The sequence below is a fragment of the Colletotrichum destructivum genome, chromosome 9, assembly GCF_034447905.1.
Source record: "Colletotrichum destructivum chromosome 9, complete sequence".
NCBI lineage: Eukaryota > Fungi > Ascomycota > Sordariomycetes > Glomerellales > Glomerellaceae > Colletotrichum > Colletotrichum destructivum.
Genome location: NC_085904.1, coordinates 1844589 through 1871521, shown reverse-complemented (window position 1 = coordinate 1871521; position 26933 = coordinate 1844589). Strand labels below are relative to the sequence as shown.

Below are 26933 nucleotides of genomic sequence, written 5' to 3'. Positions count from 1 at the left end.
TACAGGAGGAGAAGCAGGGTGGATATGCAGGATTAGAGGAATGTCGCCGGCGACTTGGGATCGGGGAGGGTGGACAACAGATACACTGCCTGACAGATGAGACTGGACGGACCAGACCGGACCAAAAGTCGGGCCTGCCCCAGGGCAGGAAAAGGACCTAAAACGTATGTACATCTTCTTCTCTCGCGCACCCCTCCATTTAGTAGGGTCAGAAGCGCTGCCTGTCAACCCCTCTACCCCCCCCCCCCCCCGGAGCCCAGACTAGTCCCGCCCTACTGATGCCCATGACGGGTGTGTCGGTTAGCGCCAGGGCGAGCCTTTTTGAGCCTTTTTGAGCCGCGTGGCTCAGGGTTTGCGGGCTGCCCCGGCTCCCAGTCGCTACCTACCTTGTCTCTGGAGACTTTTGCGCGACGGGTTTTGTGAGTTGGAGGGCTGGTCGATCGGCGGCTGGCCGTGTAAGTGGCCGTGTAAGTCAAACGGGCACGAGCCTCCTAGCTCGTTACCGCCGATACCAAACACACAGAGCCGCCTCTCCGGCGTCTCTTCAGCTTTGAGGAGAGGGATAGGCGATTACATCGAGGCGCCTACGTGAGTTTTGGTGAGATATCTGGCGGCTAGCATCCCTCCAGTCTCGTGGGTTGTTCACGACTGTCTCGGCTATCAGTCTGCTCGGTAGTGGAACGGTAATCTACTGGATCGAAGGACCAGTCTCCATGCTTGGTCAACGTTCAGCGTCTCTATGCGTTCTCTCATACCGAAGACCCTCGCATTCACAGAGATAATAAGCATCGCCAGACAGGTGTGGTGGGTCGCAGCGAATCCAGTGTCATCTTTCAATGGGGAGTCGCTCTGATCACCCTAAAGACTAGGGCGAAGATTTTGTCACTCTGTCATGTAGCACACTGATGGCTTGAAACCTTCTTCACGTGAGCAAACGATCAAGCCATTATCGCGCGGGAGTAACAAATTGGTATCAAATATCTGGTGCTATCATGGCAGAACAAGTCGTAACTATCCTTCAGGTTTCTCCACATGTTTGTCCATGTAAGCCGATTCTATCCCTTTCATATGCATTATAAATGTCCCCTTTACTTCCCTCGAAACATTGTGCCAAGACAGGCAAATCCAAGCTCCCTCCCGCACATAATTCCATGGTGCTGATAGAACGACAAAAGAACGATAAAAGAAAGAAGCAAATAAAAAAGAGGTATCTAATACGGTGAGGTCAAATGCACAATCCGAATCACCAAGCGCCTGACACGCCAATTGGGCATCTGTAGAAAAGCCAACGTATGGATGTCGAAAAGTGTTGGCGGAAGAGACTATGTGATGGAGTTGATCACTCCTCTTCCTCGCCCTCAGCGTCTTCGTCGGAGCAGGCGGCGACGACAATCTCCTTGAGGGAAGAGAATGCTTTACCGCCGCTGTTGCCCCCTTTTCCATTGCCCGAGGAAGGCCCAATCTCCCCTTTAAGTGGGTTTATGAGCTCCCAATTGCCGGGGGTATCGGTCTGCCGTACGACGTAGACACCAGGACTCGACGCCCACTGGGTGAGCGTTGGGTCGGTCTCGCCGCCGAAGTGAACCGTGGGCTCCTTGCCGTCAGCTGCGCGCTCGAGGTGGCGTGCGACGTGCTCCATGCGCTCGTCCCAGGCTTGCGGGCCGTTGAACTCATGGCCACAGTCACCGGCAGGGCAGCGCATGTACTGAGGTAGGTCGCAGCGTGTCTGTTCTGCTTCTGCTTGGAGGTCCTTAAGGTGATCGTCCCATTCAGGGGTGGGCTTCTTCAGCTTCTGGGCTTTCCTGACATGAGGGGGAACGTGCATGCGGCGGACATGTTGGGTGTAGAGGTCTTTGCGATTGAATATGGCGCCGTTTGGCAAGGCAGGCGGTGTTGGCGAGACGGAGCAGGAAGAAGAGGAGGAGAAACGCCGGTTAGTCGGAGGGTTGGTGGTCTTTGAGCAGCCATCTTGGACACAGAGCCAGTATTGGAGTGCCAGGTGCTGAGAGCTTACGTGACGCTTCCATTCATTCTTGCTGGCAAATGTGGATGGGCAGCCGGCGTAATTGAAAATGCATGCGAAGGGACGGGTGTGATGTTGCTTCATGTGCTTCTGGTAGGTGCTCTCATCGGAAAAGGGAGTTTTGCACTCTGTACAAACAATTTTGGGGTTCCGCGCAGAATGGATAGGCGCGTTGAGCCGACTTGGGGCAAGACCACCGGTATCGCTATTGACCCTCGGTCTCTTTCTTTCCTGTGTTGAGCCAGGGCTATATATCTGTCTGGCATGCGTATTACGGGAGCGCTTTCGTGTATGGTGCTCGGGCCTGTAATCCGAGTCCTTTGTGTCGTCGAATGAGATGAGGGGCTCGATCTTGGTTGTCGATTTAAGGGAGTCTTGCTCACTCAGTTCAGGTTCGGGGTAGCTTTGTTGGTAAGATGGCTCAGCCGTGGGAAGCTCTTTCTTGACGATGGGTTCGAGAGCTTCCGGTGTCATTTCACGAGACGAGAAAGCTGACTGCTGGGGAATGCTCGACTCATCAGAGTCTGAACAACAGAAACTGAAGGTACGGCTGTGATCGAAAGGGGTCGGCATGGCCTCTTCTTCGAATATGGCTTGAGAAATATTGACCTCGTGGGGATTGACGAAAACGGTACCCTGTTTGCCAAGGCCAAGCAGCGTATGAGACCGATACTGCTGGGTCTCCCAGTCACCGGTGTATTGCTTGTGTTGCATGAAAGGGGAAGTGGCAGAACAGTCTGGAGGGGTTGCGGGTAGAACATCGCTTTCCGTCGGCGGGCTGTTGGAGTCGCTGCTGGACAGCGTCTGTTGAGAGCAGGGGGAACCATGTCTTCGCTGCGAAGCTGGAGGTAGTGTGGTTGATTCCTGAGTCGGACGGGCTATGTTGTGGAATACCTGGGCATATTCAGGGACAAAAAAGGCAGTTCGTGGACCTTCCATGTATTGTTGAATCTGATGAGTCTGGTTCACCGGCCATGGCGTCTGGTATTGCGGCTCAGGGGGGTAGGATGCAAAACTCGGGTCGACCGGTGTGGAGGAGTCCGAAGACGACGAAGACTCAAGGAAAGACATGGGCATCTGGCTGAAGTTTTGATGCCCGTAGTATAGCTGCTCGTCAGGAAGATGTCCTCCTTGGACATGTTCGTAGAAGTAGGCCATCTTGTGGGATTCCCCCCCTGCTGTGGAAGTCGACCCGTCAAGGAAGCGATTGTCTCTCGAGCAAGCCTGGAGCCAAATAGTGGCAGGAGGTTCTTCCTGATGGTTGAGCCCTGGGTAGCAGGCAGGTAACTAGACGAAAGAACAGCAGCGTCGGTATAAGTTGAACACCCAGTCTGACGAATGAGATGTCCAAGCTAAGACCACACAAGACTGTTGCCTTTGAAGACAATCGGAAGGTTGCAAAGAATCAAGGAGAAGGTTGATGTGAGAACAGAGTGGTAAAAGAAAACAAATGCTCAAGTTTTCAATTAACAAGGAACTGCTGTCTTGGTGTCTGTTGTGGCCATCGAGACACAAAATACCGACATCGAAGACCTAGCAACATGGCGATGCTAGGTGTATATAAGTTCACGGGGTAACTCGGGTGACTAGTGGCACAGCAAATGCGCCAGGGCAGCTGGCTAGGCTCTCCTAGAGCAAAGAGCTCTGGGGGAAGGGACAAAACCCCATCAACGAAGATACGTATCTCCACGCAGAGCCGCATGGCGGAGACAAGAAGCCGGCTATAGGTAGGAGGGCACAATGAACAGGTGTGAAAGAAGAAGCAAGGATGTGCAGTGGAGGGCCATCCTCATCAGACGCTGCGGAGGCATATATGTACACCCCTGAAGTCCGAGACTGCGGCAGGGAATATGTATGGTGTGGGCTGGTCCACAATCAATACCTAGCGTCTGGTGGCTGCAGGAGCATCTGTATAAAATTATACAAATGCGTTGTGTGCTGTTGTTTCTTTGGCTGATGGTACGCGGGCCACACCATCTTGCCCACTGGCGGAAGGTGGAAGATGACGGTAGTGGGCGAAAGGAGCCGCCAGGGCTGTGCCTTGGTCTGTCTGCCTTTCCGACTCCGTAGCCGACGGGACGAGTAGGTGTTGGGTTTTTGTCTCTCCTAGGTAAGCTGGCTCAGACATGCCTTCTGTTGTCTCCAGGCAGATGCGGACGCCTTGCGCTCCAGTTGCCTCGTCGTCGCCAGCAAATCACGAAGAGCCCCAAGTGACCATTCCCAGACCTGTCAGTCTCCATACATCCACGTGCTGTGTTTGTGCATGTCGCCTACTGTCGGTTCGGCGGCAAAGCATCGAGATTTGTCTGTTTTGACTGCCACAGCCGCTATCTTGGGATTTACTTGAGGACGCATTGCCAGCGTCACCGACGGTCGTCATTCGGAATATCGGTCAGTTGTGGTTTGGTGTTAGTGAGGCAGCTTGCAAACGTAATTTTACTGCTGCCCGTATAGGAGTGTATATTCATTTGGGCAACCTTAAAACAGGAAGGGTGTGCGTTCAAAGAGGGGTTGGACGAGTTGCACGCCCAACGTACGAAGCATTGTTTAGCCCTGATGGCGCTCGAGGTGTTAGGCAAGCCTAGAACTTTTAAAGCGACACTTAAAGCTTTCAATAACGGAGACAGGCTCACAACTTGCCTCTCAGTTGAGGAATGAATCATCGGTAGGTGGTTGGTCATGAGGGGTAGAGTCTGTGTCTCGAATCTCCAGACTTGCCCGTCATGTCTGCTCTACTGAAGAACAACCGCGGCCGAAGGACTAAGACTGAGGATTCAGATGCTCCTTAGGTACCATGGAGAAAGCCGCAAGGGGGGTTGCATCTCGTCAGCGGCCAAAAGCAAAGATGACACCCGGATTTGGATTAGCCAGTGACAACAGGGGAGCATGAGGAGAAGTTTAGAAGATGATGCGAAGGCCAAAAGTCGTTATGTAGGGAAATTTCGAAATCTGAGCCAGTCTGCGCCTCTTGTCTTGGACGAGGGGATGTGACTGGGCTGGCCGGCGAGAGAAGGAGAAGCGGAAGCCGGAAATTTGCAGGGGGGACAAGAGGAGGGCAGAAGTCGAGGGGCGAAGATGGGGAGGGTGATAGGCGGATGAGCAACGGATCACGGCCGAGAAAGAGTAGAAGATTGCGTAGAGAGACAGCATCGCGCACTTGGACCGGGCAAACATTTCTACATACCCATGTAAGCCACGCGATTGGCCGCTCTGCGCCCTCCACCCCCCACGAGGCGTACCCCAAGCAAGGCAGCCACGGGCTGACTAGCGGTGGCATCAAGAGATACCGTTCCGCCCCCCCACCCCCCCTAAACCCGTCCGAAGGGGGAGGGGCGCGCATGCGGATGTGGACATGGAGGTAACGGAAGACGCCCCCCTCTCTTTAAGTCCCAACGCAGCAGGGCAACTGCTTACAGATGACACCTTCGATTCCAACTTTATGCGTGGTGCTAGAGATCCAAATCTAGGGACACTTATGTACGGTCCTACCCAGGTGGTAGGTACCTTGATTACTATTAATAAGATGCCTCAAGTCGCTGCCTCGATTATCGGGTCCCTCCTACCTGTAAAGTCTTTGCGGAAGGCAGGAGACAGGAAAGGGGCTCAACCGAATGGCACTGCCGTTCCCAAAAGGGCAGAAGAAGCGGCCAGCCACTGGGCAGCAAAAACTAAAACAAAGAACCCAAACCCGACATCACCTGCTAGATTCCCATCCCATCTCACTCCATCGCATCCTAACAGCTTTCGATCAGGCCAGCAGCGAGTAACGTACTTCTTGTGTGACCTCCCACAATTGCCCACAGCGCATCCACTTCACCACCCTAGGTCCGTCCCGCAAACGTGCTCCACGCTCCAGACTACAACGTTCCCCGCGATATCCCTGGTTTTCGACATCACTCCATGCGCTCGCGAGACAAAAACTCTCTCGGCCACCCGATTTTCAACGTCGTCACTTCCCAGTCCGCACCATGACAGATGGCACACCGTTTTCCAAGTCTTCCATTTAGTGGTTGTTCATCAGGAAGCTACATACCCATGACTGGGCCGGTCACAATTCCGCCGCCCGGCCAGCCTCCCAACTTGTCACAGTCACCGGACCATCGACCCCTTTCTGGACGTTCATGCAAGACCTGCACTGCAACGATGGCGTGAACCCATTTCCACCTCACCTCAACCATGTTCCTTTCCATAACCGCAACCCTTGGCAAAACAGCCAGTCCCGAAGACCCGCTTGTCCTTGGGCTACTCACTTCTCTTTCGCACTCGTCCTGTCTGCTACTCCTGATCGATTGGGTTGCCGGCCCATGAATACTGCACACGTGCGATCACGCACGCTACGCTACCACGCCGCTGATTATCTCAAAGACCGTCCGGTTTGCCAGGCCGCCCCTACGCAGATGCATGGAAGCCAACATCCCAGCACATTAGGGCCACTTACCAGCATCCTATTGGACAACATGCGAAGGGTCTAGAACTCGAATACCCTAGCTTCTTCGGACTTGCCTGTTGATCGGTTGAGGGAACCAACCTGGCCAACATTGCGATAACCTGTCTGCCCGCCTGGATGGGGTAGTATCTCACCCCAAAGATGATGCGCTTATTCGCGTACCTATCTGCGCAATTGCCTGCCGCATGGCATCGGGATTTTGCATCGCTATTGTTCGTAGTTCACGAACAAGCCCGTAATAAGTCACCAACGAAAGCTCATGCCGTAGTGCCACAAATCTGTCTGGTCTGTACAGATATTCAGCATTGCATGGTCTTCAAACCGCTGTTTGTTGCCTCCTTGACGGAAAAATGCACTGAGGAGAAACACGGCGAAAAGGCGTTGCCGGGCGGCAAGCGACGTCTGACTTTGGCGGTAGGTTTCGCTCCTGGCAATCTCTCTCAGTTTCCGGACCTGTCTATGGGCGGCCAATAGGAAGCTCCTCCTTTCGGGGCCCCATTATCTGGAACAAGAGATGCATGTCCCAAAGACCATTGGAGGGCCATGTCAGAGCTGAAGATACCATCACTGAGCGGCAGCAACCCTACCCGGGCCGCGGCCATTGCGATCTCTTGATGACTTGCTATCCTAATCCGGACTCCGCTTGATCCCTGGCTCCCATATCATTGTAGCCGAGCCCGACTCGACCACATGGCACGCACTTTGACAGCGTCTTTATGGTGGAGAGTTAGAGATGATATGAGTGCCAGTGTGCTGCGCTCTCCACCTTGTGCCGCAAGTTTTACGGCGGATATGTCTTGGAAGTCTCAAATCCCCACCATGGTTGCGAGCCCACGTATCTCTTGGATCTTAAGCTACGAATGCATGTCTCAAGTACATGGCTCCAGCAACGTCGGATCGTTTGTGTGTTTCCATCCCCGCACAAGTCGCGCAACTGGCAGAGAGGCAGACAAAGGCGCAAACTGGCTCGGGTGGAGCGGCATGTCTATTCTTGAACGCACCATTGCACGCACGAGGTCTGTGGTATCCACAATCGTCAATTGGGCTGAATCCCTCTCCCTGGTTAGGCATTAGGTTTCAGAGACTTGCGTCCTCGGTTTTCCAGCCCCTTGCCTCTAGAATGGGCAGATAAGAAATAGAACAGATATCTGATGCTCTGATCAGCTTCCTCCCCCAGTAAGACAGACATGAAGAGGTCCCTCAAAAGTGATAGATATTACACAGGCATTGTTGGGGAGAGCCCCCTTCCCCCAGCGGCCTGATGGAGAGAAAACGTCCGCCAGTGTCGATTCCAGCTCCTTGGTAGCGTCATTCTCATGGTTCGGTACTTTTGTTTTTCAAAATCGGAGTTCAAAGGCGTCCAGTCCAAATACAATCGCAGGTGGCCTTGGCACCCGGAAAGCCCGAGTTCGGTCTTGGACATATTTTCAACATTACAAGTTTGGATTTACACTTGGCAATACTGGGATACGGGCGGTCCTCCCACTAGCCAACGACGAAATACCTGTACGGCGGCAGATGGAGTATGGTTTCCTGAAACACCTCATGACGGGACGCCAACCAAGAGCAAGACTCTCCGTATGGTCGAGTAATCGTTGGTGGCAGTTCTGCAAGATCTCCGTCGAAATTCGCAGTTAACTACAGATGCGGCAGGGCTGACAAGTCGCCTCCTCCGACACCAGGTCGAAGCAGCTAGCCAGTCCTGCGGCCAGTACAGAAGAAACCTGTCCCAAAGTTGAATGTTGTGGCCCAGGATTATCTCCCCAACCATCACGTCGCCTCATTCACTGTTCAACAATCTAGAGCGGAGTCTTGTGGCCCGAGCTACCATGCCAAGCACTCATACCATGTGCTAGCCTGGCCTCATTTTGACGACATCCTGACGAACCCTCCGTGGTCAAAATCTGGGGATCTGCGTGTCTATTTTCATCAAATCACCGCGGCGCTCTTCCTCGGCTGAAACATGAACCATCGCGTCTGCTCAGCCGCACAGAGACATCACGCCAGCATCTTGCCGATACTTCCCGCATGTGCCTTCTTCCCTTTTTACGACATCTTTCTTCACTCACACCTCAACGCCACCTCCCGATCAGGAGAGATGGGGAAATGAGAAGGAAACATGCATCTCCGCATGTTTGTGTTCCATGAGAATGTTCCATATACATCATTATAACGCCCCTGCCGCGTTGTTTGCTACTTCCCCTACCACTCAGGACAGGTCTAGTCCAGCCTTGCTTTATCATTACCCCCCCCCCCCCCCCCCCCCCCCCCTCCACCCTTCCCTTCTCTGTGTAGATACCCCCGACCGACACCAGTTTCTTCCAGAGAGATTGCCCGATGTTCCTCGGAATGCGGATCAGAACCTTGTTGTTGCTTGCTTCCGTCAGGAAACTGACTCTTTACTGGCCCCAATAACAAATAGTCCGTGGAGGAGGGAGGCTGAGATGAAATGCTGAACAACGGACCACATGTCAGGGGTGGATAGGAGTATACGATGTAATTAGAGGATCAGACGACAGGGTGAAAGATGGAATGGCGTTGGACGGCCGGTGATCAGGACATGAAGCCCATGATGAATTCCAATGTCAACTCACCCTCCCCCCCACCCCTGCCCCACCTTTCCTCTAGACCACTGCCCGACGCGGCTTCCATGATGGAAGCAAACCTGAAGACCCGAACCCCAGATTGGGGTCGCTGCTGAGGAAGAACAGCCCTATCAAGGGACGCGTCTACGGGACCTCCCTCTGACTGGTAGTCCTGAACTCCTGGGCCTAGAGCTTCTCGCATTGTGACCATCGAGTGGTGGGACTGAAAGTCTTGTAGCCTCACAATGCATGGTTGCAGCCCCCAGGTGGGGGACAGATATATGATGCCAGGGGTATTACCTAGTCATATGTTGGTAAGGCACGACGGAAAATAGTCGCAATTTGCCGACCGGAAGTGCTGTTCTCGTCCAGGCGGGGATTGCAAAGGTATGACGAAAAGTTACGCCGATTAAGATTTAACATAAGCAACGAATACAATCACTAATAGCAGATACTGGCAGAGAAAACTGCCTTCTCTTGGTTTGTTGCAATGATGAAGGGGCATTAAAGAATTGGGATGCTTTGGAAATCCTACTGAAGTCTACAAAGGCTGGGATGCATACCTTTGCTTCGCAATAAGTCTCCGCCATGTTCCGTAACTCCAATCCCGTCATAAAAAAACCAACAGTATGCACAAGAATACTGCAGGGGATATCATCGTTATATAGTTCATCTCAAGTTACAACCCTCTACTCCTGACTCTGGGCGGGACGACCAGCATTATTGTTGTCCTGAGACGTAATACAGTCTACATCGCAGTTGCTGCATCGCATGTGGGAGCAGGCGATGCAGCTGGCGTTCACTTCGTAGACGAGTTCCCACTGACATGTGCACTGTTGAGATATCTTGTCAGCAAGGATTCATTGCAACACACAATGGTAAACGAGGGTTACCCACACAGCGCCACATGTACGTCCTCGCCCGCTTAGAATTGGGTCGTTCGTCGTCGTCACCCAGACTCCTCTTTCTCGTCTGACCACTCACACCCTGGGGTAATCGCGAGGCGACAGCAACAAGATTCTCATCGATCGATCCCGCATCGCTCGAGGCATCCGAAGACCTAGTAAGGTCAACATCGGGCAGCTCGGGACCGACGGGTATCCAGTCAGAGTGGTTTTTTTTGGAAAGATTATTTCGGCCCGCATAGTGGTCATCGATGTGGTCGAACCTCTCGGCCCAGGCGTTAGGGCCCTTTTGGGTGATGTCGACAATCTTGACGCAGAAGCCGCACCAGAATCTTGGCTCGCCGTCGCGCCCAACGCGGCACTTCTCGAGTTCCTTGTCAACTTGCGAGGATTCTTTCATCTTATGTTCCCTTAAAAGGTGGCTCCGGAAGGTCTCCCGGCGGAGGCAGAATTTGCCGCAACTCTCGTTCTCATCATCAGCCCTCTTCTCGTGGCACTGCCACATTTCCACCTGGAAGTGCTGGCTGTTCTCATGTCGCTTCCAATCGTTCTTGCTGCCGAACCTCTTATAACAGCTGGGGAATGTGCACCCATACGGCTTAAGATGCCGCTTCATGTGCTTCCTGTCTCTGTATTAGCGCAGTGTTCGCATAGGATATGGCGGAGATTACATACTTGAGCTCACATTTCCGATTGAAAGGCTTTCGACAGTCCGAATGTGGGCAGTGATGTGGGCTATTTGCATTGATACTTGGAGCTGACGCGCGCTTCTGGGGGGCGGCTTCAGCTTGGGACTTCAAGTATGTCTCGATGACATTCTTAGGCACCTGTGAGAGATAATCGAACATGGCTTGTTGACTCAGGCCCTTGTCCGGGAGACCCGAGGGAAAGCGATGCATCGACACCTTCTCTTGAGGAAAGTCTTGGTCGACAGACTCTTCCTCCCTAATGGATTTGGTAGGTTCTTGATGAACTGGATCATTGGCGACAGCGTCGCAGTCCATGCTCTCCATTGGGGAGCCTTCAAAGGTCCTGTCTCGGGCCTTGTTCGAGTCAGGGGCGTCTTGTTTCAGGCACGAGCTCGGGTTGATTGGGGTGTACTGAAGCTGGCTCGCACATATTCCATCGGAGCCACTGTCTTCCAGCTCACTAACAGCGGCCTTCGGAGATGGAGCTCTCGTAATGTTCTTGGGTTGTACGAATTCGTGACCGGTAAGCTCACAATATGATTCGGAAATTTGATTCTGCAACTGTGCCTTGGGCACGATCATGCCTGTGTCGAGAGATACGTCCGATGTTGGCCCGTCGACACTTTTCAGTGATGGATCGAGGATGAGGTCCATGGATTCTGGCTGTTCTTCTTGCGGAGAAAGCTGTATATCCTCAAAGACAGGCGGTCGACTATCCCAGACGATAGGACATTCGCTGGAGAGTTCCGAGCCAACACCTTCCAAAGCATCTTGCGCATTTTGTTGAAATGAATCGTCATGAGGCCTCTGGGGTATTTGCCTACGATGGTATTAGGTTTCATACCCGACAACGGACTAATACAGAAGCACTTACGACAGAATGAACCTGCTGAGGTCATCCTCGGGGTTAATAATCTGGCGATGCACACGTTTCAAATGTTGCCTGAAGTTGTCTGCCCTAGGCCAAATTTTGTCCTTGGTCTGACAAGAGCCAATGATGCAACGATATCGAGGGCCTGCGTTGAAGACACCGGGATGCACACTGCCCTTGTGTCGGTCAAGGTCGTTTAGCGTGCCGAAGCCCTCTGTGCGGGCACACCCGGGAACATCGCATTTGTGCGCTTTGCGGTGCCGCTGATGGTGTTTGCTTGGAGACATATCAGCACGCTTTTTCGGGACTAACAACGTCCGTCCGTGTGCAAACTCACTTTAACTCTGACCGAGTCTTGCAAGGTGATTGGCAGCCCGGGCATATTAACATGTTCTCAACGGCGCTGGTTTGGGATGCGGGAACGGGGATTGGTGTTGCAGCCATGTCCCAATTGCCATCGCTGGGGGTCAAGCCAAAGGGGTGATACTCCATTATCTGCCCCGAGAGGCTCTGGGTGTCCTGGCTTCTGTCCACATCATTGAAGACGGACGTGTTTTCGATGCTATGTTTTGTCCTGCTTTCATAACCGGAGTCGGAAGGCGGGAATCCGGTGTCGCATTCCGAAGGGAGAGTGCTTCGCCACCCTTGGAAGCCATTCGGTGTTCGTCTCTGCGTGCTCGGTGCCGATGCTTGTCGGTCTTGATGAGATGCGCCAAAGATGCCGGGAGGAACCCACGGCTGCTCTCCGCCATAGAAGTTCATCAAACCCCATGGCATCGGCGGTGTTTTCTGATGGAAGAGCTGGCCCGAAGGGTTTGATACGTTGACCCCGGTCTCTTGGCCTTGTGGAGAAACCATCTGGCCTTGTTTCGCGGGATCCATCTCCATATCCGTTGCCTTGGGCAGGTTTGCCATTGTTAATGGGTCGTCGTTGAGGCGAGGAGCCAGCAAGGGAGTCGACTCGAGCTGTCAGCTGCAATAGGCGACTAATTACATGTTAGAGAACGGATATGTAAATGGTGACCCTGCGGGTATTTGCATATGGGGCAGCAGGCACTGGCCTGATTCCACAAGACAATACTGCCAGTGATGCTTGAAGTGATGGGCACGGAAGGGAACGAGGGTCACCCACTCGAGCTCGAGCCCGAGTCCAGCCAGACAGGAATGGTTTTCGGCTCTTGGGGCTTAAAGCTGGTCGGCGTTCTTTGAGAGGGGAGAAAGGCCGGCTAGTAGGAATAGGGATGTTGTCAAAGCGAAATGGAGCCCGGATGGCCGAGTCAAAAGACGACTTGATAAACCTCAATCGCCGGTCCGATAGTGGGTCGGTCGGGCCCGGAAAGTGACGACGGCTGACTCCGGGCACTAGGAAGACATGGGTGGCTGGACAAACGAAGGCTGCTTGCTGGCTGAAGACGGACCAAATGGAAGAAACTAAAGGGTTCAGTCAGGCGACATGGACATGGAGAGTTGAGAACTTGTAGTCATTCGGACGAGAAGAAACAGCGAAGGATGGGCAAGAAAGAGTTTGAGAATGAGGAACCGGCGTGACTACCGTAACGTGAGGGAAGATGAGGTACTATTGGGAGACACTCACACGTTGAGGGAGCTGGGCGAGGGCGCGGTCCATTCGCTAGTTCGCCTTGCTTTTTGGGCGACTCTCGGTGAGCAGCACACGTCGTCGCCCGAATCCAGCCAATCGGCGCCCGGAAACTCGCCAGGCAGCGACACAAGGCAACCAGCAAGGCAGCCAAGTGCCATGGAAATGGGTCGCATTTGCCTCCGCTTTTGACCTAGCACACAAACCGCCCAGAACATCGTCACGTCTCGCTCTGTTGCACAATCCACCGTCAAACACCAAAGTGCTTCACGGCTACGATATGAAGCAGACCGTACAAAATTCTGCAGATTGACATGCACGAACGGTTCGAATTCAAATTTGGATTCTACGGCTCATCCCTATCGGTCACGTATCGCGCTTTCGGCGCTCGCTGCACTTTTCGGACTAGCATCCACGGTATCTGCAGTGGGAGTGAGCTATCGAATCAGTTGGTAGCCATTCCGGAGCCGACGGAACTCTGGATGGGTTGATGCTACAGGACACCAGAGGGTAAAGGATTACGCTATCCTCGCTTATGCTCGCCATTTCCACAGCGGCAAATGTCTCAGCTGGCACAACTGAGCCGCCAACTTCCGAGGTCTAGGGCCATTGATAGAGGGTAAAACACTTAATCTTGTTTCGGCTTTTCGATGATGTTCTCCTAAGGAGACCCAGCTATTCCCTAAGGCGATTTGGGCTCTTGATTCGCAATCAGTAAACCTCTCTACCGGATTTCGTACAGTTCGAGATCGAAAACGTCCTTCGACATCAAGCTTGTGCCAAGGTATTCGTTATCACTCTCACATTGCCTGTAGTGCCACCTCGAGCAGCGCGAGGCTCACATGCTCGGTGTCACGAATATCCCTCTGAGCAAGTACATTCTTGAGAGAAACAAACGCACAACCCCCCTCCCCTTTCCGCCCTTGTATACGTGTCCTTAGAGATTGTCTCACATGATATGATGGATCCGATACCGACTGGACACTGGACTGATGGAACACGCGACCGTCACTCAAGATGTGACACATGATTATTATTTTTTCAATGTCGTCGTCCGGTTAGACGTAACCCGCTCAGGTGCTGTCAGCTTCACTTCAGATGTGTTTCTTCACATTCGGAACAACCAAGTACTTGAGGGAACCTACATGGTCTGGCTGCGGGATGTCTGGTGCGCGGGGCCGTCCCTTGTTGCACAGTATTACTACGAGTGCAGCTTTCTTGTGCAAGAACCGTGACAGATGGTCACTCTCGTTCACACAGCGCAGCCGTATGTATCTGCTCCACTATCCAATAGCAAGACTATTTGAAAATCGCGATAGTCGGGTGACTGTTCGGCCGTATCTTTAGTTTGCGTCGTGGTCTCGTCTGCTATGCAGTTGTTCGATGTTTGCTCTACGCCAAGGAACGAGCCTACATCTCAGCTAGGTAAACCCGCCTATCGGGCCGCTCCGCAAGATGCAGGTGGCTTAGGTCGGAAGCAGATGTCCTTTGGGTACTGCAGATAACATTTTCTCCATCGACAAGAGGAGTTGACGTTCATTGTGCCACACGTACGAATTGCAGAAAGCCCGGAGAAAAACAGGACAAGGCCGGTCATCTTACGTCGACAGGAACTCAGAGATACAATTTGACGAATCGATCTGGCATCGGGTGAACGTATCGACGACATCTTAGTAGTATAGGGACTACCACCTCAATCTTGTTTGTACACAAAACCCTCCCAAGGGTGATTAAACGTCCATCGATTGCTCTTACTGACGATGTTCTGCCGAGACCAGAGCAACAAATGAGTGCTCTGGGAAGCAGCAGTATACCTCTTTCTGCGGGTTCGGACTGCTGACGGAGCGGACAATCTGGATCGAACTTGTAGACGTTTGGATTCTCCTATCAAACAAATTTCTTGTTGATACCAGGTACATAGCTCGGTCCCACAGGCCAGATTCCGAGGTATTTGTAAAAGGAGGGGTGTGGTAGTTCCTGCATCGCCATCTTCCAACCGTGCTTGTAATCTGCAGCCTCTTCCTCCGGGGATGCACAATCAACTTCCCTCCCGGTCCAAGGCTAACTTCATGTGGTATCTGCTGAAGCCCGTACGAGGTGACCATTTAGATGGACGCCCCGCATCACATCTAGGCTTACATACCATCCTCGCGAACAAGCATATCGTCAATGCGCGACACCATCACACCAGGTAGGGATGCACACACAGTGTCCATATGACCAGACATGTCGATGGCCTCGAGCAAGCCTTTTTTACATCCAGTTGCATATTAACTTTCACCCTTCATGATAACGATTTCTGGACACCAGCCTGTGAAGCGAGGGCCTTGGGCGAAGCATCTATAAAAAGGGGTTGACTGTCCAGACCAAGACGTGCTCCATTCTTTATCGAGACACAGTTCTTCACATTCAATAGCAATATTCGTACCAAAAAGCATTCGGCGCCACATAGCACCCGGTTTCCAGCATCAACTTAGATTGAAAGAGGAGAAGAACTCTTCACCAGCATCCACAGAACTAGTTGAGCGTTCCATCGGTATGTTTCCAAACGCTGCCAGAGTTCTCAGACCACCCAACGTTCTGAACTGATACTGTAGACATCTATTCTCAAAATAATCCAAAGGAACAATAGCATCCTTTGGCCCCATTCTTGCAATATGTGCGACTGGGAAGAGTTTCTCTTCACCTGTAACCACTCTATTGTACGGCTGAAATCGTATTGCCACTTCGCCCGCAATGATCCGAACCACCAATGCTTCGGCGTCAAAGTTCTCCGCAACTCGTGGAAGCAGAGCGTTCCGTGCGACAACTGCATCTTGGCCTGGCACAGTGGGGGGCACCCGAGCTTCCCTGCCGGCCTAGAGTGCATTGATGGCCAGAGTCGCCGTCGCTGAGTTGGAAAGCACCATCAGCAGCAGCGTTCATGTTCCATGGCAAGGATGTTTCCCCCACATATATATCTTCCAGGGTGTTGACGTGGGCTTGTAAGAAACCGAGATTGTGTCTGAAGGTTGATTCAGTGTGGCCCGGCGAAGGGAGAGCGTGCCTTCACATGCACATGTAACTCCCATGTTTAAACAGTGTTTGGAAGGTGCAGGAAAATAACGAAAATATCAGTTCATATGCCTACGAGAGTCTTTTGCAGGTTGTGTTGCTCCAAAATTGCCGTTCCGGCTTTGGATGTTTCGTAGATCAAGCCGTATTTACCCTCTACATTCAACTGTCCGAGTCGGCCGAATGGCAGCCTTTCCCCGTTCCTACAGCGTAATAGACAGCCTGAAGACTTTTAAGTACATTTATGGTGCTCCATTATCAATCAAATGATGTATACAGATACTGCATCGAGATGAACCTGAAACAAAGTGGCGTGGGAACCCGACACAGGCAAGCCTGCTCTCACCCGATTTCGGTACTGAAAAATAGGTGAGATATTAGAGAGAGACTGGTTACGTGGCAGTTCAGCTAGCTCTGAGTATCGATGTAGAGTTGCTCGACATGCCTACGTAGCTTTACTGGAGGGGTTGCAGTGATTGGGGATTTCGAGGGTAGGCGTGGCTCCCGCAAGATACGTGTGATAATCTTTCATACTTGCCAAATAGGTTTGCTTCGGATAGCAACGTATGATACGCAGAACAAACCAAGAAGCTGATACCACCTGCATTCGTATAGAAAGTGAGCCTTAGTTGTTGACCAAACTTGAATGTTGGTTTCTCATTTTTTGAGGAATCGTCTTGATCTGTACCTCAACGCTCCACTCTACTTCGTTGGGCCTGATCAGAAAGTGACTTTAGGCAGCAGGCAATATGTTCGGTTACTTGTCCTCGGAAGCTAGTCTGCTCTTTGGTTGGATTTAGATGACATATCATCACTAGTCTTGAGATTTGAGGCGTTCGTATCCACGTTGCAAACCAGCTGGAGCACTGCAACGGCAACCAACATGTGCAACGCCCTTTTGTGCGACAGGACAGCAAGAGGGTCATACTCCATAGGAACGACTGTCGGGAAACTGCAGGAAGTATGGCTCTAAGTGGTCAGAGCCGGAAAGGGGGGCAGAGAAACAGTCTCAAGGGCAGAGACGTAGACTGTTGTAATTATTGTTGTGCAACAAAAATATTGAGCAGAAGGGTGAGATGGATGGCGCGAGACGCGCCACTCATTCCTCGTATGTAGACTTCGGATCTTTTCAAGTCGATGTGGCCTTATTATATTTGGTCTCGACAATGTTGGGTTCTGCAGAAAAATAAGACCCCTCTTTGACACAGTTGGGTTCCAATTGACGCCCAGTGATCCAGCAACCACCAGGTCTGTATTCTGGTAAGGACGTCATACGAGAATAGTAGCATCGCACATGAACGAAAGGATTTGCGCGAGGCTCTTTGTATAGAAGAGAGCGTATCAGTATGTCTTCCACGGATAAGCATTAGCATAGGAGGGGCTGATATGGAGCTGCCAGGTTGCAATTGAGATCAATGTCGGTGTTTCTCGGCCAGAGGCGAGGGGAGAGAAATCAGGAGGAGGGAAATAACGTTCGGAGGTTTTGGTGTGGTGCCGTTGATGCAAAGGCCTCATGACATTTGTTACGTCTACGCTCGCTTGCGGCAACGTCACACCTGCGGATGATGAATATCTTTGGCCTCCTATCTTCTCCCCATTTCATCCATCAACTCTTGCCTCTTGCCCTTCAAAGCCGCGCTTCCATTGCTCTGGCCCTTCACTCCGTGTTGGTAGCTCCGGCAACGCGGCCGACAACGTTGTACCGCTTTGAGAAGAAGGTGACCCAGTCGCTGAGAGTGCCCTTCTCCTTGTCGGGGAGATCTTGCCACTCGGGACTGACGTCCTCGGCCTTCGTTGAGGTTTTACCGAGAGCGCGGGAGGCATCCTTCCCGGCGAAAACTAACTAGGCGTCAGTTTGGGAGCTTCTTTGGGTCTAGGGAGCGTTCAAGAGCCTACCGTTATAGGAACCTCCTGGTTGGTATGCCTTGTTGCCTGTCACGTCATAGACGATACCCTGTACCAGAACATCAGACACGGCTCGCAGATTAATGAGGCCTAAAATCTACCTTAATAGCAACGTATGTCTTTCCATTGGGATCCGAGCCTGCGATGCTGTCAGATTCATCGGCAATGTGTGAGGTAAGATGCGTTTGCATGTGATTCGAATGGCCTAGATCGCGGCAACTGGAAATGAATTTTGAAAGGTACTGGCGAATGCTTCTTGAATCAGAGAGACAAAAAGGATCTGGCTTCGTCCAAAAGTTGGCCGCAGTGACCGTCATCGATGCCACGCCACGGCGTGCAGCAGTGATTTCCCAGGGCACACAACAAGCATCTTCACTCAAAGTAAGGTACACGTCGCTCGATGATTCTCCTATGAGAAAGATTACACCGCAGAGATTTCAAATCCAGCTTATGGAAAGTAAGAGCAACTTACCATCGGCCTTGGCCAACTCCTCGAGGGTAATAGGGTCGTCCTTGGGAGGAGCCAGGTTGACGGGTACCTTGGGTTCGAACTTTCCAGCCATTTTCTTGGGCCTGAATGAGATGGGATATGATACAGAGAGATTACTGACAGTGCGTCGCTGCTGTTGAGGCGTCGAGTGTGAGTTGAGGGTTGAAGAAGCAAGTGAGTCGGGTTTCCCTTACAGAGACGGTGAATGGCGGGGGAAGAAGCTCGACATTTGCCCCTCTGATTCCGAAGCTTCTCCACGATCCGAGTGGGGCACCCGCGAGAGATGGCATGGCTGGGTGAGCCTCGGTGTAACTTCCCTCTCCTGATTCGCTGCGCATTGACATTGTGGACCCACCATAGCAAGAGCTCTTGAACCGTTCCATCCTTCATTAAATTTTGTAGCTAAAATACGTCACTCGACAATCGCCTTAAAACGGCGAACGACGACATGTGCCGTTGACCAGCTTCGTCCGACAGCCAGCTGCGAAACCCACATCTTTACGATCACATTTTTAGCGGTTCTTCGATTGATTATCATGATGGCGGCGTCGCGCATGACGGCATGCCGGGCTATCGAAAGCCTGTGCCGTCGTCAGGTCATCCGATCGCCTTCGGCGTCCGCTGTAAAACTGCGAGCCGGTGTCCATCCGAGTACTGCCATAGTATGCAGGCATGTCCAGCTGAGGCAGCAGAGCACGTCTGGTTCATCGCACAATGGTACCAAGAAGACAAACTCTCCAGCTCCTCCACCGCCGTCTTCCCAAGCACGCCAGCTTTGGAGAGCCTTGTCCTTTCGCTCGCTTTTGACTTCAATGACACCGCAAGGGATGAAAAAGATGTTCAGAGAGAGTCCCGAGGAGCTTATTCTGGCCTTGGCTATGTGAGTTGTCCGGCATTACCGCTATCACTGAGCTGTACCGCTGACTTGTCTGCGCCTAAGTCTCGCTGGTTTGGCAGGCGTCTCAATATACATTGTCAAGCTTTACTTCGACTACTTCATGGCTCGTCAATTCACCAAGTATCCCAAGCCGATCGCAAAATCTCTTCGTCGAGCGCTATACTACACCAACATCAAGCCCGACCCGAACTTGGCGAGGAAATATTACAAGCAAGCCTTGGAGCAGTGCAACGAGCTCCAGCTGGACCCATTCTCCGACGATGTACTAGGCATTAGAATCCAAACGGCCGCTTGGCTTGAGAAGATTGGAAACTATCAGGGAGCCATAACTGTATTAGACTCGGTAATGAGGGACTGCCTCAAGTGGGTGGAGTGGATGGAGAAGTCCGTCGCGGACGGTGCAGTCGATAAGTCCGGAAAGCCACCTACCGTCAGAGCATTGCCGGAAGAAAAGCGTCCGGTTGTCGCAGAGAATGGCGAAGAGGTTGTTGTTGAAAATTTATGGCACAAACGTACACGACTGCTGGCCAAGGCTGTTGGCACCAGCACCAAACTCGGCGCTCTTTACTCAGACGAACACGTCTTGGAGCCAGAAAATGCCCAGACCCGCTTGACGTGGGCCGTCGAGACTGCCTTGACAGAGTCACGGCGTCGTCGTGAAGAAGGTGTTAAAGAGGAGGAGGGCCCTTGGATGAGCCCAGAGGAGATTGGAGGAGCCATGGAATGTATGTTGCCATCTACCCATCATCATCTGACTCACTACAATCAGCTTTCGGCGACATCGTACTGACTTTCTATCCCAGCCCTGGCTCACCACTACGAGTCCAAGTCTCAGTTTCATCTGGCAGTACCGCTCTTCTTCCAGGCATTGCGTCTCTGCGCCAGCCCCTGTCACCGAGTTACTATCAGTAGGTTGTTGTCTCATCGCACTCACCTATTCTGAGCGCTGCCCCCAAAAAGTATATTTGGATCCGGCTGACATGTCTTGCAGTGAACAATTTGGCCGTGGCCTTTGCGCAGCATCCTCTTCAAACCCCGCTAGGAATCGTCCCGAATGCCCCTGCAACATCCAACGCAATCGCCAGCCCTGATATGCCAACGGACCGTGCCGGGTTCCTGGAAGCCGCCAAGAACTGGGCTGGCAATGCTTACTCACACTCTAAGGACATCCAAGGCGATGAGCGCACAGAGGAGTGTGACGAGGCTTGTGCTGTGGCTTTGGTCAACATGGGTGACATCGCTGCTATGTTGGGAAAGAAAGAAGTCGCCAGGAAACGCTTTCAACAGGCCATCGACATGAGCAAAAAGATTGGCTTCGCTTCCGGTGTCTCTCAGGCCGAAGCGGGTCTTCAGGAGCTCTAAGATGTCCTCAGGACACACTCGCTTCGGCCGCTCTTACGCATCTGTTCCGCTGCTCCTCGATACGCCAGGACTTGAGGACCCCGTACTCGATAGAACGGTACCACCTTCGACGTTGACAGGGCAGTGGCGTTTTAGGCACCCTCGTTCATGTCCGCAAAGTCCCTGCATAGGGCTGGAGCTAAGCAAGAAAAGATAGGAGCTCGCTTCTGCTGCTATTACTCAGCCCTGCCGCTTCTCAGTCACCTTGATTCTAAGATCCTTGACCTTTTTCAGATGTTGATATCTTACTACCTTCTGGTATTGGTCCTTGGAACCTTTGACAGGGACGGCTGTGGCGGCGGAAGAGTGCCATGCCGGCACACATGACCTCGCCTGTGTCTGGACAGCAACATGCGAGCCTCACAGGAACCCGGCAAGCATTGTATTTGTTAGAGCCACCGCCCACTCGGAATGATGGCGGATCAGCTGCCGTGCTAGAGAGCTGGCCGCGGTTTCAATAAACCTGGACTCAATTGATGGCTATCACAAGACACCGCAATGCCATGGTAGAACCTGCAGGTAATGGGAAACAAGTCAGCTGTCTAAGTCGTTGTTATTGCAGCCGAAGTGCTTGTTGCTGCCGAAGTGCCTAACCTGTCACCGTGGGGCTGGGAACGAAGTTCGGATAAGGGACAGGCTGCGCTTCGCCCTCTCCACGATGCCTTGTTCCGGTTCAGGTCCAGAAGTCGTGAAAAACTGAAATCAGAAATGGGGCATTTGCATGACTCTGTAAATACCGCGAAATTGCCTATTCACGATTCAACCTCAAAAAGGCTTGTGCCAACGTACACCCAAGCAACAATTCGGACCCCAAATATGTCGTTGCCAATCGCGTGGCCGGGCCATAGCGGCTCGGCGTTCCAGCGGACGCATGTCGACGGGTTCGGTTCAGTCCCCTGCATGCTCACCCTGGCACATCCCCATCGATGCATTCGAGCGGAAAATTACCCTTTTGGGAAAATAGATGGTCTCCACTGGAGAAGAGCCCGGTTGGGCGAGGAGGGGCGGCCACTGCTTGACCCATTGGACAAGTTTGAAAGATGGATACTGCAAACCCAAGGCGAACTTGCAAAGATTCCTTCTGCCTAGTTCACTGTGGAAAATGGTGTCATCTGGTACTTGCGAAGCCGAGTACATCATCAACACCTTGGCGCAAAACGGAGACTAATTCGGCTCCGTTCACCAAGACCTGTGCAGTGCGGGGGCTTGAAGCACCAACTCACTTGTTCAGAGGCCGTTACTCCGACCATTGTACTACGGATCAAACCGGTGATCCTCACCAGTGGCTAACCCCGGAGCGGCATGATGGCACATTCCAAATACTCGGACGTGGAGGTTCGGAGTAGAGGTGCACTGCCATGCCCTTGCGAACTAAACTGGTGGGCAGAGGCGGTCAGTGAGGTGGGCTTCTCGAGGAAGCCAGAAATTATCGCGCACCCGGGTAGCAAGTATGCCCAGACACGCCCCTTCACGGATATCTGGTGATGCTCGACGAGCTTCGGTTCAAGTGAAAGCGAAGTAGGGAACTGTTTTCTACTTCTCTCTATGCACGTGTGTTTATCGGATCGGCAACTTCTACCGCACCAACCAGCCAGGGTTTTCGATTTCGATAGATCACGCCTGGTTTGGTTCACATCTGAAAACATACAATGAGTATAGAGCATGTGCAAAACACATATTGCAGAGAGCGGAAGATACAATGCGAACCTCTCCGCCTCCACGTGGTCGCTTGCTCGTCAGGGTAACCGTTGCATGTCACTGCACTTTGCGGGATTGCGGGCGACCACGCCGGTCTCTTTTAGCCTGAGGCATTTGGGAACGTAGCATCCCGTTGCAGTGGTCGAGCTTCATAGCAGATACCCCATTCCTCATTTCTGGTGGTCTCTTGCTGCATGCATGTCACAAGAAGAAGGCGATTTGCATCCAATGGATGCCTGCCAGCCGGGCATCCCGATATCTTATCTCCTTGCACACAAGCGCGTGTTGGGTTCACCAGGCAAAACTTTGCAATGGCTTCTTATGCCTGGCAGCGTCACATTGTTCTTCCAGTTCGAATCAGACTGCACTGCGATATTGTTAAATGGATATATACAGACACAGAACTCTGCGGGCGGCGAGAGCGGTCCGTTTTCTCCCCCCCCCTGGGGGGCCGTGGCCATACATACGAAGCAACGTTGGAGCAACACGGAAATTTGCCTCGACGTTTTCAAACGGAGTTCCGCCCGACTAGTGGTGTCTAGACTCGAAGAGTCTTGCCCATCCATGCTGCAGGCGAAATCGGACACAAGGGGGCCTCTCAGTGCAAGAACTAATGGGATGGCAATAATCTGAAGGCATTCAATTCTCGACCATCGGTTGTAGGACCTTTGAGGCAACATATGAATGAGGGTTGAGGCGGAAAGAAAGAGGATGCGACCTTGTGGTGCTCCGTCAGCAACCTAAATTACTTAGTTTGGCAATAAGGGGGGCCGTCCGCTTAAAATAGATTCGACTCGGCCGAACCCCAGCTTCTTCTGCTCCGGCAAATATCCAGCTACACGGCCCAGGGGCTTAGTGGCCAAATGAGGGGATGATGGAGGACTGGACGATGAGACCGAACGGGCCAGTGAAGTGGTATCACCTCATCTTTTCGTTCACCAAAAATATGGACTACGGCAACTATTTTCTCTGCCAAAGGGCCGGATTTGACTCCAGCCCTCTTCGTACTACGGGGGCCGCGATGCCTGAATACCCTGCCCTGTATCCGTACGGATCTAGAAGTTGCTTAGGTCAGTGTATGGTCCCATGAGATATGATATGGGGACACTCATAGCGCTAGCAGCTGCAGCAGCATGACAAAAACAGACCGTGCTTCTGATTGGACCGTTCGTAACAGTGCAGAGAGCTGATGTTCAAAAATCACCACGATGGAGACAAACCCCCAAGCCCAGTCAGCCACTGGAACCCCGCCGAATTCATCGTAGTGGGAGGTATGTAACGATACTGGGGAGTGCTCGAACAGGGACAATTATGGCTGCCTGATCAGTTCCCGGCTGTAGCGGGACTCATGAAGGGGTGTTTTTTTTTTCCTTTCTGTTTTTGGAGAACTTGAGAAGCCCAACCCAGAACCGACAGGCTTCGCGCGCACATGCGGGCGGTACGGTGGCAGTCGTCTCCTTGATCTGCTATTTCCGGCTCAGCAGCGGAGTTTCTCATGACCTTTGGTGAGGTGATTGACGGCAGTTTCCGGCTTTCTGATGTGGAGTTCCATCCGGGGGAGGCGGACTGCGGTGCCAGGATTCGGCTCCGGGGCGGGACAGGATTGCTTGCTGATCGTCGGTCGCCCGAGCTTAAAGGTTATTTGACGGCGGCAGCACAGGTCTGTTCAGTGCCAGAGCACCTGTGGATCAGGTGAACGGCAGAACAAAAAAAAAAAAAAAGAGAAGGGCAGAACTGGGCATTGGGTGACTTGAGGGCAATGGAGGTGCCACCCCTAACGAGAGTCATCTAGCCTGGGCTTGTGCAGATAAACCGACGGAAGTAGTAAAACGGCACGGCTCGGAAACGGTTCCCGATTGGAGCCCTAATCCCTTCAAACGTTGCAACCCGAACCCCCCCTGGACCTAATTACTAGTGCGGCGGAATTCCACGACGTCGAACAAACGTCACACATGGCGTTGGTAAACACAGCACTATGTTTGCGGCGCAATCAGACGGACTTCTTTGAACAACCGTCAACGAGTATTTACCACAGACCGTATTTTAAACTTCGCCGAGACTCTCTTCTCTGTTCTACAGAAACGGTCACAACAAAGGTTATTTGTTGCTTCCTTGAACGCACTCAGCTGCGTGTGACTTCGACGCAATATATATGCCCTGCACCGACCCAGGCCACACGTCCTAGGCCTCACGTAATGGGGCCACCGCTTATCAGATGGAGTTCCGTACCGCTGCGACAAGGGTATGCCGCTTTATCTCATCTGTGGGATCTAATAGCCCGCTCTTGCACTGGGGGGAGGAGCAGACGTATGAAAACACAAAGTCATTCCCGTGTGGTCTAGAAAGTGGGCCACACAGCACTGCACTGCAGAACCAGATCCCACAGCCTGCGCCCAACCTCGCCTGCGCGTCCACGTTAATCATCCCCGGATTCAGAAACAATGGGCACAAATATGATGGGATTACTGGGGGAAGATAGCAATCCCCATGTTTCCCCCCTCGCATATTTCACACCACCTTCTCCCGGATTGCGACGAGATGAATGGCCCCCCGAACCAAAGTACAGTCCCGCTCGGCGTCGTAACACGAAGCACAAGGTTTCTTGACACGCGCGGTTGAATTCTGCGATCGACCAAACCAGACCGGGCCATTCGGCCGTTCTTGACATAAATTGAGTTGGGGCTTGTCTGCGGGAGCATGATTGTGTATTCCTCCCTCCCTCCCTCCCCTATGCTGGGGAACCCTCGCTACCTACGGTATGCCCGGTCTATGGCCGAGCCAAAGTTTGTTCGGAACCTCGCCGACAATAAAGTATAAACCATCGCGGGAGTCTTGGTGTACCTGAGTAAGGAAGCAAAGCACCCGCTCGCCTTTATCTATAACGAGGACCCGTGGAGGCTTCTATTGTTGGTATTGCGGAGTACCTTAGCCTTGGGCTAGGGCGCTGGGCCAGCCTGGCAAGGCAACGCTCCCCTGCCACATGCACTGGTGCGGTGATCGTGCCGCCGCCCTGCCTGCCGTTCGTGGTTCCTACCAATACTGCATTCGAACAGGATCACGGAGGTGTAAAGGCTCTTGGGACCCTGAGGAAAGACTGACACAGAGTTGTAGACACCCACGACGGCTAGGCCATGTGAGGACGGTGCATTAATAGTCATCACTGTCGTCATACTGCACCGGCACAGCTTGAGATGGGGAGGCTGACATGCTGCCGCATTCCCGAGACTGGCCCGATAATGACTGACTGTTGGTCAGCGAGGAATTCATCATCACGGGCGGGCAAGCGTAGCCGTTGCTGTCGATTGCGCTCAACTTACCTAGCATCAAAGAGACACGACTCCATCCAATTTCGGGATGATTTCCTCTTCGACACTCGATGGGATAATGCAAGGAATACAACGGACGCACAGTCGCACTAGACATCTCTTCTTCGAGTGGTACGAAAGAAAAGCGACCGAGAGTCGGCGTGCATCAGACGCTGCCGTCGTCCTATGCATACGCCCTTGCCATGCTGCCCCCCACAGCCATTCGAATCCGAATTGGGCTCCGCCCTTCCGCCGCTAGATTCCCACCAAGAATGAAGCTTCGCTGCTGTGAAGCGATCCGAAAAGGCGGGATTGTGACTGCTACGCTTAGCGGCACCACCTCGTTGGTTTTCCGGCACCCCTCTCCCTACTCTTGGCCGTGAACGACTCTCAAACAACGAGATAACAATTGGCCCATGGCAATTTCGGGGTGTAGCCTTTTTCTGCTTCTTTCCTTCCCCTTAATTTTTAAGCAATAAATATCAGTATACTTCCGAGGCTTCGACAGTCATGTTAGACAAGACGGCCTGTCGATAAACGCTTGCGAGACCAGGGCCGCATGAGTCGCCCTTAGTTCGTGGCGAACATTTCTGTCTGGACACCGAAGCGAGTCTAGCCAACTTGAGGGGCACGGCCAGAACAATGTCAAGTCCGTCGTGCAATTTGTACCAAAGAGGCGAGACCGCGGAGAAGAGTATCTTCGCCCCCACCGTGTTCTCAAGCTTTTTTGTCTTGTAGGGCTGGGACGAATTGATCACCTTGACTATGACACACGGAGAAGATGATTCTGGCTGTGGCGGCGATGCTGTCGTAAACCTACCGTCTGAAGTCTAGCCAGCCACAATATGGGGAGAGATAAATGGTGGTTACGAGGAGTTGTCCCATCTCACCCTACGAGGCGTCGTCGGCAGGAAGGCTCAGCATCATGCAACGGCGGCAGGTTCAAAGCTTAACGGCGCCGCGTCGGCTGCTCTCGACCCCTCACCTCCTCCGTCTTTGCCCACCGTCTTCCGTCCTGCTTATCCTCCCCCGGTAGGATCTGGCTCCGTTCTTGCAGGGGTCCCT

General features: G+C 52.7%; 5 protein-coding genes across 5 annotated transcripts; 2 read left to right on the top strand and 3 right to left on the bottom strand.

Annotated features, from left to right (window-relative positions):
* Nucleotides 1-954: 954 nt before the first annotated feature.
* CDEST_13687 (Putative Zinc finger C2H2-type, transcription factor Grauzone) lies at nt 955-5107 on the bottom strand. Its single transcript, XM_062929843.1, has one exon. It carries the CDS (start codon nt 3179-3181, stop codon nt 1340-1342), a length of 1842 nt encoding a protein of 613 aa, XP_062785894.1. The 5' UTR covers nt 3182-5107; the 3' UTR covers nt 955-1339.
* Nucleotides 5108-9553: 4446 nt separating this feature from the next.
* Nucleotides 9554-13004, bottom strand: CDEST_13686 (Putative Zinc finger C2H2-type). Its single transcript, XM_062929842.1, has 6 exons — nt 12653-13004; nt 11858-12506; nt 11524-11796; nt 10636-11469; nt 9953-10583; nt 9554-9888 (listed from the first exon to the last, which is right to left on the bottom strand). The coding sequence occupies exons 2-6, from the start codon at nt 12433-12435 to the stop codon at nt 9745-9747; spliced, it is 2460 nt and encodes an 819-aa protein (XP_062785893.1). The 5' UTR covers nt 12436-12506; nt 12653-13004; the 3' UTR covers nt 9554-9744.
* A 2770-nt stretch (nt 13005-15774) lies between these two features.
* On the top strand, nt 15775-16011 carry CDEST_13685 (uncharacterized protein; the record flags this gene model as incomplete). The annotated part of the gene is made up of 1 exon (XM_062929841.1): nt 15775-16011. The coding sequence occupies one exon, from the start codon at nt 15775-15777 to the stop codon at nt 16009-16011; it is 237 nt and encodes a 78-aa protein (XP_062785892.1).
* Nucleotides 16012-17506: 1495 nt separating this feature from the next.
* Nucleotides 17507-18773, bottom strand: CDEST_13684 (Putative cytochrome b5-like heme/steroid binding domain-containing protein). Its single transcript, XM_062929840.1, has 4 exons — nt 18549-18773; nt 18178-18215; nt 18068-18125; nt 17507-18010 (listed from the first exon to the last, which is right to left on the bottom strand). Exons 1-4 carry the CDS (start codon nt 18637-18639, stop codon nt 17829-17831), a joined length of 369 nt encoding a protein of 122 aa, XP_062785891.1. The 5' UTR covers nt 18640-18773; the 3' UTR covers nt 17507-17828.
* Nucleotides 18774-18849: 76 nt separating this feature from the next.
* On the top strand, nt 18850-21795 carry CDEST_13683 (Putative tetratricopeptide-like helical domain superfamily, protein Mrg3; the record flags this gene model as incomplete). The annotated part of the gene is made up of 5 exons (XM_062929839.1): nt 18850-18862; nt 18969-19446; nt 19507-20189; nt 20268-20372; nt 20456-21795. The coding sequence occupies 5 exons, from the start codon at nt 18850-18852 to the stop codon at nt 20824-20826; spliced, it is 1650 nt and encodes a 549-aa protein (XP_062785890.1). The 3' UTR covers nt 20827-21795.
* Nucleotides 21796-26933: the final 5138 nt, after the last annotated feature.

Bases quoted from the DNA above. Each gene is read 5' to 3' on its own strand.
- CDEST_13687 (XM_062929843.1), bottom strand. From the start codon at position 3,181: ATGGCCTACTTCTACGAACATGTCCAAGGAGGACATCTTCCTGACGAG.
- CDEST_13686 (XM_062929842.1), bottom strand. From the start codon at position 12,435: ATGGCAAACCTGCCCAAGGCAACGGATATGGAGATGGATCCCGCGAAA. The intron at 10,584-10,635 runs GTATGTAATCTC...ATACAGAGACAG, and splicing joins AATCGGAAATGTGAGCTCAA to GAAGCACATGAAGCGGCATC. The intron at 9,889-9,952 runs GTGGGTAACCCT...ATATCTCAACAG, and splicing joins GGACGTACATGTGGCGCTGT to TGCACATGTCAGTGGGAACT.
- CDEST_13684 (XM_062929840.1), bottom strand. From the start codon at position 18,639: ATGGCTGGAAAGTTCGAACCCAAGGTACCCGTCAACCTGGCTCCTCCC. The intron at 18,216-18,548 runs GTAAGTTGCTCT...ACAGCATCGCAG, and splicing joins GGAGTTGGCCAAGGCCGATG to GCTCGGATCCCAATGGAAAG. The intron at 18,126-18,177 runs GTAGATTTTAGG...GTTCTGGTACAG, and splicing joins AGACATACGTTGCTATTAAG to GGTATCGTCTATGACGTGAC.